The sequence below is a fragment of the Heliangelus exortis genome, chromosome 19, assembly GCF_036169615.1.
Source record: "Heliangelus exortis chromosome 19, bHelExo1.hap1, whole genome shotgun sequence".
In the NCBI taxonomy this organism is placed as follows: Eukaryota; Metazoa; Chordata; class Aves; order Apodiformes; family Trochilidae; genus Heliangelus; species Heliangelus exortis.
This window is the reverse complement of record NC_092440.1, coordinates 5,598,856-5,613,754: the sequence shown is the minus strand read 5'-3', so window position 1 is coordinate 5,613,754 and position 14,899 is coordinate 5,598,856. Positions and strand designations below refer to the sequence as shown.

The following is a 14,899-nucleotide window of genomic DNA, read 5'->3' as shown; positions in this document are numbered from 1 at the left end:
TGGAAAAGATCATCCAGTTCCAACCCCTTGCCACGTGCAGGAGCACTGCCCATTACAGATCAGGTTGCTCAGAGTCTCATCCTACCTGGCCTTGAACACCTCCAGGGATGGAGCATCCACAACTTCCCTGGGCAAACTCTCTGAGCTAAGCTCGGGCTCCCCAGACTAATGCCAAGTACCCTCCCATCAGGTTTTAAAGCACGTCTGACAAAACTTTAACTTCATGCATTGCACAGCAGAGCCAGCTGCTTCCTCCTGAACTCAGGCAAGTGACTGACACCTACCCCACCCAATGGCAGGGAGCTCCACAACTCAGCTACACCTTGAACAAAAAGTCAGCCTGTTGTTTGCTCTGAAACTGCCAGGTTCTCCCTAGTTTTGCCATGTGAGTTCTTAGAAGTTTATCAGCCCAGTAGATGCTGGAATACCAGAGTGGCTTCTTTCCAAGCATCAATCTTTTCATGCTCGTATTCTTCTCTCCCCCTTACCTGACAGGAATGGGGAGCATCCCCCAAACAAATACTCAGAAATCCAGAGAAACATATGTGTTGTTATATTGCTAAGTAGGAACATTTCTTCCACAAATCAGAGTTTACAGTGAGCAAACAATTTGAGGAATGCAGCTATTAGCTTACTTCACAGGAACTCACCAGTCCTGGACTCAGGACAACTATGATGGTATTAATGAAACTACTGATGGAACCAGCATCAACACTGCACGTGACAATCATTTTTCTCTCCTTAAAACACTACAGAGAAAGTGTTACTGTGCTATCAAGGTTACTTAACACACAAGCCAGAAAAAAATAGGTCTGTTATAACAGGTTTTGACTGGATTTCCCTCAACATCCACAGCATTTTAAAACTATACTGTCACAACAGGATGGTTTAATATTAAGCATAAATAATAAACAGTACAGCAGTAAGATGCACATTTAGTGCATGAAAGGTGAGTTAATGGTTTATGAGGAACCTAATCTCTCCTCTTTCTGGACACCCAACTGATCAAAACCAATCACTTTGATGCTGTACTAATAATGCTGCATTATTTCCTTGAGAAAAGCCAAAGCAGCAAACACACTGCCATTTACTTTGCAGTGCTGAAGAGTCCTGGAGAAAAAGGAACAGGCACTTACGCAGGTCTGTGATAACATTGTTGCAGGTTCATATAGCAATGGACCAACCAACATACCTTGACACTAAAAAGACTTAGAAGAGTTGAAAAGACAAAAGGCAACAAACCAGCAGCAACTGACAGATCTGCAATATTTTGGTACCCAGGGCTTGTTGCAAATTCTGGTTTTAACATAATTTTAATTCACTCAGATAAAAAGGCAACTGCTGCTTCTCAAGGATACACTGTTTCCTGCATACAATCACTTCAACAGTTCCAACTAATGCCAACCTGCACTTCAAGCTCCTTAGAGACAATTAGGTTGTTCCTTTAGTCAACTAGAGAAGGCTCATAGAGTAACCCCACTGCTGAGGTGTTAACAGAACCCTTTGACTTTGTCTCCATTTCATCTCTCTCAAGGCTCTTTGTCCTCTATAACCTGGGATAAATCAACAACAAATCATAAGATATTCACTGACCTATTTGAAGTTTACAGGTTCTTTTTGCTGCCACCTCTGTTTTCACCAATATTCAACTGCTTGATCTGTTCTGAAACAACTACAGGAATTTTCCTCTTTTCTCTTTGGGGCAAGATCATGCAAAGTGTAAGGAGCTTTTTTAACACACAGAAGTATGCAGGAAAAAATAATCTTAAGTAAAGCCTTGCTTACTCTCAGGAACACAGTTCAAGTGAAAACAACCTTGAAGAGGAGTCTGGAAGAAGAAAATACTTTACAGAGCAAGATACTTCAGTCTCACTGTAGTTATTGCACTGGACTAAAACTGCTACTTGTGTGAAATTATATTATTAAAGGAGATGCAGTTTTTTGCAAGGATATTTTGTTCTTTCTATATGTGCAACAATAAATGCTTAATATCAAACTAATAATTACCTGCCAGAAAACACAAATTCTCATCCCAACAACTAATGAAAGCAACAGCAACAATCTACAGATATCACACTCTCAAGTCTGCCACAGAATCCGATGCAACTTCTTTCCTTAAAATATTTATCACCCAAAAAAACCTCTTATCCAAGGACACTATATACAAAAAGCCTCACAGCAATGAACTTTTAAAAAATGAGTTAATTTTTGTCATGATTTCAGGTTTCATGCCTCCCCAGATATTTCAAGCCATATGTTCAATTCACTGAACCATGTGCTAGATACTATAAAACATACAAATCCTGAGGTTCTAGACCCTTTTATTTCAAACATCCAGAAACGTACTGCACACCTCTGGATTACAAAGTCACTGTTTAAAAAGAAGCAAAAAATAACCTCCACACAAACTACTCCCAGAAATGTTGAGCATGCTGAGGACACCACCTTAATAAACTCTTTAAGTCATGAGGGGTTTTGTGGTTTCCCAGAGCTGGACATGCCACGTGCCACTCTCATTACCTGATGTTCCAATAACACAAGGAGAATTCCAAAAGAGTTGCACACTGTGCCCACAACACGTGATTCATGACACAAACCTTACAGTGAATACAGCATTAGGGCAGTGACCAGCTGCCAAGCTGAAGTGCTATGAGCAATAAATTTAAACAAAAGTCTCTCAATATCCAGTTCCTTTTCCACACGGAGTCCTACCTTGGTCAGTTTTGGTTGCTGGCTTCCAGTTTTCAGCACTAATTACTGGCAGACAAACCTGCCCCTTTTCATCGATGTTAGGGTGATAGATCTTTGTTTTAAATGTAATCTTAGGAGGTTTGAATGGATATTCTGCTGGGAAGTTGATTTCGATTCTGAAGGCTCCTTTATCATATGGAGGATTGTCCTGCAACAAGAAGGCAGAATGTCAAGAACCTGGTGTATTTTAGTGGATATAATTAAGAAAAAGCACACTCTAGACTCCCAGCTACCATATGACCTCTTTTAAAAGCATTATCTGCCAACACATGCTGTCATGTCTCTGTGTCAGGAAACATCAAAACCCATTTGGTAAGAGAGAGGCAACAACATTTGTATTCCCCCTGGCAAGAGCAGGTTACTGTTCTTCTGAACTGGCTGACATTTTTACTGGTAAGAAAGCATCCAATCCCATTTATTCAAAGCTTAAGGTCCCAAGTAGTTTCATTAAAATATGGTTTATATTATTTATAACTATTATATATACAGTTTAGTAAGCAGTTTTCTTTCCAACTTTGCATTTCAAAAAACAACACAAACCCTTCCCGAGATACAAGCAGGAAGCCTGACAAAGAAAATTGGTTTCTCTAAACCTGGTTATTTTATATGTCTCATCGTGGTGCTACAAACAGCAAAGCAATTTCATTTGCCAGATTTCCCTATATGTTCCAAGAATGTTTTTGTGCTGACTACTCAAAAACCTGCTGAGCACTCATTGGTACTAAAGATAGATATTCACTGTGTCTGCTGATGAGAACGTTCTGAATTTGTATGCAGTTTTAGCACCCACTCTTATCAGATCATTTTTGAAGGAGGATGATGAGAGAACTGTGAAATAAGCAAAGTAGTTCTTCATGCTGAAACAGAAAAAAAAACAATGCCCAGAATCTCATTTAGAAAACCTGTTTGACTATCGATACTTCCTCAAATACTAACTGCAGAAAACAAAACAAACCACTGCTACATTTAAAGCTTACAAAAATACCACTCTGCACCAAAAACAGTAACTGTGGCATGAAGCCTTTTCAAACACTGTGGGAACAAGAATCGAAGGAGGAGAGTTCCCAGTTGGTGTAAAGTATAATTGCACATTCTTCACTGGCAACCAGACCATTCCCTGCAATCAAACCCACTCCAGAAGCTAAAAAAGGTTTACCAATATTTGGGGATGGAGAATGTTCTATTAAAATATTCTTCAGAAGAGAACAGTTTATTTTGGTTTCATCCAAACAGGGAAGTTTGGTTGTGTGTTTCAAGAAAATGCAGCATAACCTCTGCAGCCAAAGGAGAAGGTAACTACAGGGCCTTTAAACTCATTTTTTGTCCAAGCAATCCTAAAAGCTCCAAAAGTGACTTGTTAAACTTTTTGGTGGTGGTGACAACTTCAGCAGTTAGTGCCCTTGCTCTCACCTCCATCCCATGGTCTCACTTGTTCAGTGAACTGATCTGGCTTAAAAATGTTCATTTTCTGCTTGATTATCAGTCAACAGTTTTCCACAGTAACTCTCAAATACACTGAACTAAAAATGTAGGTATAGGGTTGCTTATGTTTCAAATAGACAACATACAGAATATTCAAGCAATTAATGTCCAAGAATTTGTTACATTTATTTTTCTCCAGCAAGGAAGAGTCAGAATTATCAACGGTAAACACAAAACAACAAACATGACTAAAACTCACCAGGAATATTTTTGCTCTGCAAAAGTTTGGCCATAGCAAGCAGTGCTGATTAACTGAAATCAGCATCATTGTACCCCAACAGTGCCTTTTACAGGAGCAAGGAGCCTGAGGCAGAGTCTTGCTTTGGTGTTAAACCAAAGAGTGTACCTCTTATTCTACAGCTTAAAACAGGAGAAGTTGACCAGCTGTCTTCAGTCTGCTTCTAAACTGAGTAAACACCCTTAAAAATAACAGTTGTTCCAAAACCAAAAGGTGTTACATACAAGAAAAACTTTTATCTTTTTCAGCAATTCTGAATGAACACTGCTAAAAACACCAACTTTCCCCTTTTTCACACCTTCACTAGGAAGCTGACCAAAGTGATGTCTAGGTAAAAGTTTAATAATCCACACCTGGTTAGTCCTAATGCATGAGTTACATCTTTAAACTATAAGCAAGAACAGTTTCTGAAATGGAAACAACACAGAAAATTTCAAAAGTAAAAGCTGCAGCCAGCTTCTATATTGTGCTTCTAAGCCATCAACTCCTGCACTGCAATAGCTACAAAAATTATGCTAAGTCAAACTTCTATAGGGTATCTTAAAGTAACCATACTACTCCTCAAAACACACACACCACAGCACTTCAGTAATTACTGTAATAAGTAAAATTGCATGACAAAATTCCCTCTTCACTGTACCAGAAGTGAATTTAAGGCTGTTTCTATTGCAACTGGACACATTATAAATCAAAGGGCAGATTATGAAGCACAGTTCACTGCAGCAAAGTTTAAACACTTGTCATGTTGTGAACCTTTGCAAAACAAACACTAATCTCACTCTGGTGAGCACAAGCTGTTAAAAATAGATGTTGTACACCACATACTGCTGGTTTTAACAGGAATAAACAAGCATTTTGGTGTTTTGCTTTATTAGTCATATTTACCAACCTTCTTCTGCCTCAAAGTATTATCAAAGCAGTAAACTTACACACGAGCCACAAATATCAGCATGGTTTATTAATGCACATTGTTCCTCAGCTCTGTCAAATTTTAATGTCAAACCCGAGCTGCTTTATTAGCCTCAACCACTCAAAGAAATTACTTGCAGGCATATAAGTAAACAAACTAAATGTATTCTCAGCATTTAAAATGCAAAGGCCTGGCCCTTATATCAGCTTGTGTGATCTGAATTCAGGAATGGTCCCCAACTAACAAAGCAGAGAAACTGCTAGAGATGTTTCAAACTTAAAAGAACAGATTTACTGTGGTCGGGGGACCTTTTTGGTAGCATCAGGGAGAAGAGGAACTGACACCTCATGGCAGAGCCTCTACTGCTGCAGACTTACAGGCAGCTCCTGTAGGGAAGGGAGCGTGGGCCATGGCAGCAGAAAATAAAGGAGATGAAAATCCAAGTGACTTCAACCAAGGAATTCAACATACTTGCTTCCCTGCTTTTCCATTAGTAACAAATCCCTCTAAATTTAACTAATACAGTACTTACAGTAGTGTTTTATAAAATTATAGTGGGGTTTTTTGCATTAATTAATGCCTAAATAAGGACACTTTCTTTTAAAGGGCTCAACTCTGAAAACCTTTTCCTTGCATCATTTTTTTTCCAATACTTAATTTTATTCTAGAAATAATTCTAGTAAATTAAAAAACATTATCAGAGTAAGCATTTTTTTTTAATCACAGGCTATGATAATGTAGATTTGGTACTTCTAGCTTGATGCAGTAAACTACAGACTTCATGTGCTTGCCCTCCCACCACCACCCCCAAGTAATCACAGTCCCTGCCAGCTGCAGCCAAGTGCTGGACTAGGCCTACAACTATGAAGTGTCCAGGCAGGTACTGATCAGAAAAATCTAGAATACCTTTCACTTCTGTAGGGATTTTTCTTTACAATAATTACAAGAAACATCTTCTAACATTATCAGACTTCAATAAAACAAAACATAGAAGACAGTCAAATAAAATGAGATAAGAAGATTACACTATTTGCCCAAGATTACACAAGATGTCTGAAGAGAGACAAGAATTAAATCTAGGACCACACTTCACCTCCCAGAGTATGTTTCAGATGCTGCAGCACAGTCTGTACAAACTCACAGTGCATTTACAGGACCATTTTCTGCACAGACCCACAGCTCTGAAAGTCAGGTTTTATATAGGAGGTTTTTGTCAGGGTGCAAAAATGATCTGATCACCAGCAGCACTACTGGACTGTGGATTTATGAGATTCAAATGATCCACATTTTATTTTAAAGCCAGTTAGAATCAGGAATAGTCCATACTCACAGGAACAATAAGCCCTTGCCAGGTCAATAAATTAGCTTCATCAACCTGGATATTACGGAAGTTTTTCATTCCACATTTGCGGATTTCTTCAAGCTCCTGAAAAGCAAGCAAAGCACCAGTGTGAGTTAATGACAGTATGAAGCAAGATGATTGTGTTTATTTTTCAAAATGCTTAGAGGTCAATGTGGGTTTCTTTAATGTTAAAGAAGCTTGAGGTTTTAGTGGTGGTAACCCACACAAGTAAGAAAGAAGATTCTGCACCTGTGAGAAGTAAAATTCTGAGACAAGGTATTAAAAAGTGTTATTTTTTTTATATGTCAGGAGAACACAAAAACACCTTGTTGTTAACATCACTACAGATACAATGAAGTAGGACTAGTAAAAAGGTGAATTAAAAAATGGTTTTATACCTCAAATGCAAATCAGTGCCTTTGGTAACAGACTATTGATAACTCTGCGAAGCACAGAAATAAAGTGCATCTTAAGACTTATCTGAAGGAAAATACTGATTTGAAAAAATTGTAACAGTTTTAAGCACAGAAGAAGTCACAGAATAGGCCAATTATTTCAACTGAAAAATAACAAGTCCCTGCTTTAGCATCTGAAATGGTTGCAAACCCAGAAAAATATAAATCTAAGCTAAATAGGCCTTATTTAGGCCAGTAACTGGTGAAGATAGAGCTGTATCTGTTGTCACTCACAGTATATATTAAGATACCTCTCTGCAGCTGTATCTCTCTTGTCCAAGGTCTCTTTCAGCACCCATCACCAGTCAAACCAGTTTTGATCAGTTAGCAATCTAGATACTATTAAAACAAATATTTAGGCATTTTTCCATCTAAAATTACACATAAGCCCTAGTACAGGACTGTTTCCTGGAGTATTTAATAAAAATATTTCATAAACCAGAAATGAAACACCTCAGGATTTCACTTTTTTTCCATACCAATCACAACCCTTTGCTGTTGAATTCTGGAGTTTTATATTTAAAGAGAATTTAACTGAATTCAAATTCAAAAGTCTGCCACAGTGAAACCCAAAACTTTCCCAGTGATTTCAGAACTGAAGCACACGCCTGTGTGACCACATAGGTTAGGGAAAAATGTTGCTTACACAGCAAAACTGGTGCACTCTGCCAGCACAGTGCTTCATGGGCTGCTAATGTTATCTGCAAAACTAGACTGTGTATTATGATAAAAAAATCACCAACTACAAGCAAAGAACACAGAGAGATCACTTCCCCTGTACAGGTGCTGTTCTGTCAATTTTTTTTTTCTTCTTTCCCCTAAAATGTTTCCTCTATGTTCGTCTTAGATCAAACCTTTCTGCATCTGGTTCTCAGAGACTTAATACATGCAGTAATCTCTTGCATAAACTTAGTATCATGATAAAATGCAAATCCAAAGGGAAAACAAGATTTCCAAATCCACATGAGAAAAGAAATGAGTCACATGACAGCCACACATCAGCAGATCAGCATTTCCAGTCCTGCCCATTGCACCTACCAAAGCAAGAGCACACTCAGAGTGCAGCTGTTTGAACCTTGGAGTCTTGGATATGGAATTGATGCCCAACACCATCTTCATGACACGAAAACTAAATAAATATTTAGTCCAAACCTCTAGATTAATCCCCAAATTCTAGTGCTGCTAGATCTATGCAATATCACAGACAGTTTGGGCTTTAAAAAAAAAAAGGTAAGAGGATTACCCTTATTTCCTTAGAGCAGGAGAACATATAAAAGCCACACAAAAACAACCCTCTGAAGCACACTCACAGGGATACAGAGCAAGCCAAAACATGCAAATGAAAATACCCTTTATTACCACAGCTGTAAGAGATCCTTTATGATCACTGAAACTGCAAATCCCCAGAGTGCCTTCGAGCAGGCTCTGAACGTGGGGTGCTCAAAGCAGCCGCTCAGGGTGAGCCTGGCTGACACCAGACTGACTCCTCCCTGACAGGGCCAGGGAGCAGCTCACTCAGAGCAGCCTTTTGGGCAGCTCTCTACACCTACACGGGGGTGAAGTCCTGGCAAACCATGCCCCACCACCCTATGACAGTGTTCAGTGTTCAGGGCAAAGAGGTAAATCCTATTCCACGCTGGATGTAACGCATCAAACATTGGGAACAAAATAAACTGCTTAGCCAGTATGTATCTAAGCATGGGTAACACACACCACAAATGTCTTCTCTCTACAAAAAAGTAAAGGAAAATGTGTTCAGACAATTTTCTAGTAACTATATTAAAAACACAATACATAAGACAGAAATCTCCCCCAGGCCCCCAGTGGGAGTGCAGCTTTTCTGCAGCTCTTATCACAAATTCAGCTGACAGCACTACCCTGCTGCTGGCCCTGAGACCAACTGCCCAGCTACGGGAAAAAGAGAGGACTGTGACTCTATAACTCAAGTTATGTTATTAAACTAATAAAACAAATTAGAAAAGCATGGCTTCACATTACTGGGAAATCAAACACATTTTTTGACTAGATTAATGTTAAAAATTTGGATGTTGCATTAAGAAACCAAGAGTCCAGAACAGAGATCGTTACAAAACTGTAAAACTTTTTAATGAAAGAAAAGATTCAAGCAAACGTGCAAATTTTTTTGCTACCCATTTTCCCTCAAGTCCACCACACAAGAGAGAGAATTAAACACTCGAGAAGACACTAAAAACCTACCAGAAAAATATTCAGGACTTCTTCCTCTTTAAACTGACACGTGAAACTTTTGCAGAAATTCACTTTCAAAAAATCAAAGAAGTGGTAAATTACTGCAGTGTATCAGGGCTGAATCCCATGCTTCTCCCCCTGCTGCTGTGGGTTCTGTGGTAGTAGCTGGCAACCCAAAAACCAGGCAATTTTTTTCCACATACAGCCACGACTGCAAAGACCAGGGGGAGTCAAGCCTACCTTAGCAGAGGACTTGCCTCTACTACATGCTCAAGACAGGTTCACTCTTATATGAGAAATTACTTTCCCTATACTCAGTGTTTAAGATCTCATATGCCACTCCAAATTAATTCCCCACACTATTATCCCCACATACAGAATTTAGTATTATACTCACAAGTCAGGCTCTTAAGGGTTTTGTGCAGGCAAGTTGACCATTCCCAATTTAAGGGTTTGTGTGGAAGGTTGCTTTGTTTTTTTCTGGCAGCTGACAAAGACCATAATGAAGATCTAACTGCCTCAAAGGTACAGAGGCAGACACAACTACACTATAAACCTACTGTTAAAAAGTGAATGAGCTACTGAATTCTTTCAAACAGCACAAATTAAAAATTAATACTGCATTTAACGTGGGCTTGAGCGACTCCAAAGGGACAAAAATTACCTCATGAGGTAAAAGGATATAGTTCAGATATTTATTTCTAATACTATAAGAGCCTAGGCAGACTGCAAATAGATTAATTCTTTTCCTTGTCCTCCACCCCTTAATTTTGTCAAATAACATAATTAAAGGAGCACAGGAGTGTAACTAGAGGTTAGAAGACTGCAGTATAAATTTAAATCAGTCTTTTATTCCCCACTCTATTATCAACCTTACACGTGACCTTGCTGCATTGGTTCCCCCATTTGTGAAATAGAAATATTTTCTTATTCCAAGGTGCTCTCTAGAGCAGTGATGTTTGTAGTTTGGATACCTTTAGAGAAAGCAATACACACAGCACATGAGAGAAAGAAAAACAGTCTCAGAGGCAGCATCTGATCTTTAAATAAAATGCTGGAAGTAGCCATGAAAGCACATTATCACCTCTCATCTATAACTACTAAGGAGTTAAAATTTTTATTTTCAATGCTGCATAATCAATGCTGTTCAAAGCAAAAGTTACATGCTTAAAATTATAAAGCCAAGTAAGTGGCATCAGCTTAAAATGTAGTTAAGTCTTTTAAAAACCCTGCAACTGTTTTGTTAACACATCTTTCAAGTTATGGGACTTCTCTAAAGCAAAACCAAGACAAGTAGGAAAACGCAGTGAAGAGAAACACTCAACAATGCAATCCAAGAATAAGGGAATAAGTATAAGAGCTCACAGAGACTACAGGAAGTTCTGCATCAAGCCCCAAATACTACTAAATGCACAAGGAGAAACAAAACTCTACTGAAATAACTCTAAACCATATTTTGTAATTTACCTGTTTATACATACATTCTCTAAAAGAAGTGCAACAAAGTTAAACAGGCTGCAAGACACTGATGAGGAACTGGACAATTTTACTTTCTGAATCTACTTTCTAATTACTTTCTAAAAGTCCTCTTGTCAATTCCCAATTACAAAAAGGGAAAAGGAATCAGTATTCTCACTTCTGTGTAAGGACTGCCACACTCACTCAAAAAACACATTTCCCCTGTTACTGAGAACTGGGGTTATGATCAGTTTAGAAATGCTGAGAAGCAGGCACAGGGTAGTATTCCCAAATACTACCTAAAACTGTCTCTGGAAGGTGCATCCCACTACCACGTGTTACTACACACCAAGTACTATGACTCTCCAGCACCAAAATAGCCTTCCCTTTGCAACTGCCCACCACCTCTCCACGCTGTGCTTTGCTGTGGATCTTGCATGGAGGAGTGGGTGGCAACCATGAAAAGCTTTTCATTGAAATCTCTGGCACGTCCCCAGGGAGATCCATGTCACCAGTCATACGTGTTTGGGGACGAGATGCTTCCTACAAGGGTTGTGAAGCAAGGTAGCTCCACGAAAAGAGAAGCCTTAGATCCTTTCCTGAGCACAATTACTCCATTATTTGCCTGTTTTACCCCGAGAGATCATCCCTAACAACAGATCTCTGACAATGATTTGCTTTCTTCCCACCTCTCACATTTCATGAGGAGTCAAGATCTGACAACTGTGGCTCTTTGAAGAGGTGTAATGGTGGCTCACAGATCAAAACTCCACCCCAGTTACTGCTGGAAATGATTCACTAGCTATATTTATTTCATATTTTTGCTAACCTAGGTGTGCTCCAAGGAAAGAGCACGCTTTCACTGGCTTTTTTTGGTTTTTTTTTTTTAATTTAGTAGAAAAAAGTTCAATTGCACTATTTGATGATATAACACTCCGCAAAAAATTGGCCATCAGGAAAGCTTTTGACCCAGAAAATGGACAAAAGAGGCTAGAGACAACAAGACAAACTTATTCTTGTTAAAACTTGACGTAATGTTTAAAACTGAACTGTCCAAGTACAATGGCAAAACTTGTAATACTCCTTGCACAGGGAGGTTTGCAAATTGAAGACAGAAATGGCTTCCACAATCTGAGAGGACATCCATTTCCCCCTGGAAGGTGGAAACTGTACTCAGGCTCCCAATTTTGTACTGGCAGACAGAGCATTATTATGGACTTACTATGTCCAGTCTCTCTGAGCCACTGTGATTAATATGAATAATTATGATGCACGACATGAGCCCAGAAAAAAACCACAGCACTTCAAAATGTTGGGAAGACCTTAAGGAAAGAGGAATTGCTTTATTTTACGTGACCTATTAAAGATTCAAGGGTTATTCTCAATAAGAACAAACCTGATATTTAGCTGAAAGACAGTTAATGCCTATCCTAAATTATGTTAAATGTAATTGAATGACACGCTGAAAAACTTCATTTCTATTAATTACAATCACTCATCATTCTATGACCACAGACATCCTACATTGCAAAGCACCAACATTTTTAGAAGTGGATCTGTGAATTCTGAACTTAAATAATGATGTTAGGTTGACAGACATTTGAGCTTGGGCCTTCAAAACATCATGCTGCAGCAATCCAGATTACATCATCTGCACAGGAGCTCTACTTTGTTCCTACCGAGATGAATGGCAACACTCAGAGCTGTCTGGGTGAGTCCAAAAGGCAGGAAGGCAGCTGCTTATTTAACAGCCTCTGCCTTGTGTGACACAGCACCTCACAGCCCTCCGACCAGCAGGGAAACCACACACACCATGCACAGCCCAGAACCATCAGGCAAGAGGAATGAAAGTAAAAATGTAAGAGGGAAGTCAGCAACGTCTCTTTCCTTCCTCCACCACTCCCTCTGAAAAGCAGATGCCACACCGTTTTTCTAGAAAAGGAGGAGGTCACGTTGTCAAAAAACATTTTTTCTGCATTTTAGTGAGAGATTAATGTACTAAATAACATTTTAGAAGTATGATGGAACAGGGAGGGGAGGGGGGCCGGTGAAAAGCAAGAGGCACTGGAGGTACTAGGGACAATTCTTCTTGCCTTTCAGATTTTTATGTTCTATTTTAAATTTAAAAAGAAAAAAAAAATCTGGAAATTTATTTCTTGCCTACCAGCATAGCTGTTATGTGCTTTTGAGCGATTAATGGATTTTTTCAGAAGAGACAGAAAAGCTGCCTTACAAAAAGATAAATTGTTTGTTTACTATCTGAAACGAAGGAGAACCTTATCTGAGTATAAAGCAACATATTGATGTATGACACTAAATCTGTGTCATAACTGCTATCAAAAGTGAAATTAAAAAAAAAATGAATGTCATCTCATCAGGATCCTTAAGTACAATTAAAGGTTTATGCCTACTGATTTAATACATATGAATGACTCTGCACACAATGTATCCACTATTTAATTTTTAATCGCTCCATAGTGCATTCAAAGCAACAAAACTTGCCTTATGGAAGCACTGCTGGGCTATTGTTTCTTCAAAAATAACCAAGTTAAAATGGATAATTATGTATCTGCAGAATTATGAAAATGCAGCTTCAAAATCTGCCATCTACACATCCTGGTGAAATCCCAGCCCTATTAGGGATCCATGTCCTTGAAGTTAGCTGTAAGACTGATATTAAAATAGTAACTTAACAGAATCACCCCTGTATCTATGAAATACTAATGTGTGGGAAAGATTTCTTCAAAATGCTGTAACACTGCCTGCCTGTTACAGAGTTTTTCTCCTGCCTTTCACAAAACCAGCTTCTAAAGTTCATTGATTTGGGTTACGGGCACTTTGCATGCAAATACTGTAGGGTACTTCCGTAGCATCTTACAGATGAATACATTTTACACCACTATTTATGCACGTTCTAGGTAAGACCCACTGCATCCAGCTTGTGGCGTTAATTAGCCATTACCTACAATATATAAACTAAACTTGTATGCTTTAGGGGCAATGGTTATCATTTTCTTTCTAAGAAGCACCTCAGTCATCGAGCAAAATTATGAGAAACATAATTCCCAAGCAGTATTCTACAATAATCTCTACGTGCTCTTGGTTAAAGGCCACCTGAGTCTGAGCTTACATTTACAAGTCACATCTGCACTTGAGAACAAATAGAGGAAAGACAAAAACATTACCACGTCTGCAGTGAATGAGGAAACTTCTGAACCCAGGTCCATATTTCAGCGTGATAAACCTCTTACTCATACACGGAAGAAGTTACTCTCCGAAACAACAAACCCCGAAATTTTTTTCATCCCTGGGCCTTTGGGGAAGGTTCCCCACCGAGGGACGAGCGGGGGGGAGCGCAGAACCCCCACCCACCGGGAAGGAGGAGAAGGCGCTTCCCCGCCGCCCGTCCGAGCCCTCCCCAGGGGCAGGGCCGGGGTCCTCGCCGCGGCTGCCGCACCACGGGCGGCGGGGCGACCCCTCACACCGCCCCGGGGATGGCCCCGGCACCGAGCGGGGACCGGAGCGTCCCGGCAGCGGCGTTTCCTTCCCCCCCGGCCCTTCCTCTTTGCTTAGTCACCGCAGGAGCCCCCCGAGGGGGGGTGAGGGGGAGGGAACGGGGCAGCCGGTACGGCCCAGGGCACCCGCCGAGACCCCCGCCCAGCCCCAGGCAGCGGCCGGGGCCCGGGGAGCGGTGCCGGAGCCCGGTGCGGCGGCGGGTCGGACAGCGAGGCCCCTCGCGGCCGCGGCCTAGGTGCCGGCTGCTCCCGTTCCGCTCGCCCCAGCCCGGGGTGCCACCGAGGGGACGAGAGGAGGCCGCTCCGCCGGACCGCGGCCTGGGAGCCGATCCCCCCGCACCCAGAGGGCCGCCGGGGCGGTGAGGGGTGCCCGCCGCCGCCCGCCCGCCGGCCGTTCCCGGCGCGACGCCGCCTGTTACCTTCATCAGCCTCCTGCTGGCCGCCATCTTGGCTCTGCTGCTGCCGCCCCACAATGCATGGCGGCGGCGGGCAGGGCGCTGAAGCCCTCAGCTTCCTGGGGCGGGCCCGGGGCGGCCCGGG

At 40.8% G+C, this 14,899-nt stretch overlaps 1 protein-coding gene across 1 annotated transcript in view; it reads right to left on the bottom strand.

Annotated features, from left to right (window-relative positions):
* The window catches only part of UBE2L3 (ubiquitin conjugating enzyme E2 L3), a 17,902-nt gene extending 3,003 nt beyond the window's left edge, over positions 1-14,899 (bottom strand). Inside the window, exons 1-3 of the mRNA XM_071763409.1 lie at positions 14,779-14,899; positions 6,712-6,807; positions 2,713-2,899 (exon numbers count right to left, since the gene is read on the bottom strand). Coding sequence (XP_071619510.1) covers positions 2,713-2,899; positions 6,712-6,807; positions 14,779-14,805 — 310 coding nt within the window. The 5' untranslated portion in view covers positions 14,806-14,899. The remainder of the gene's footprint in view (positions 1-2,712; positions 2,900-6,711; positions 6,808-14,778) is intronic.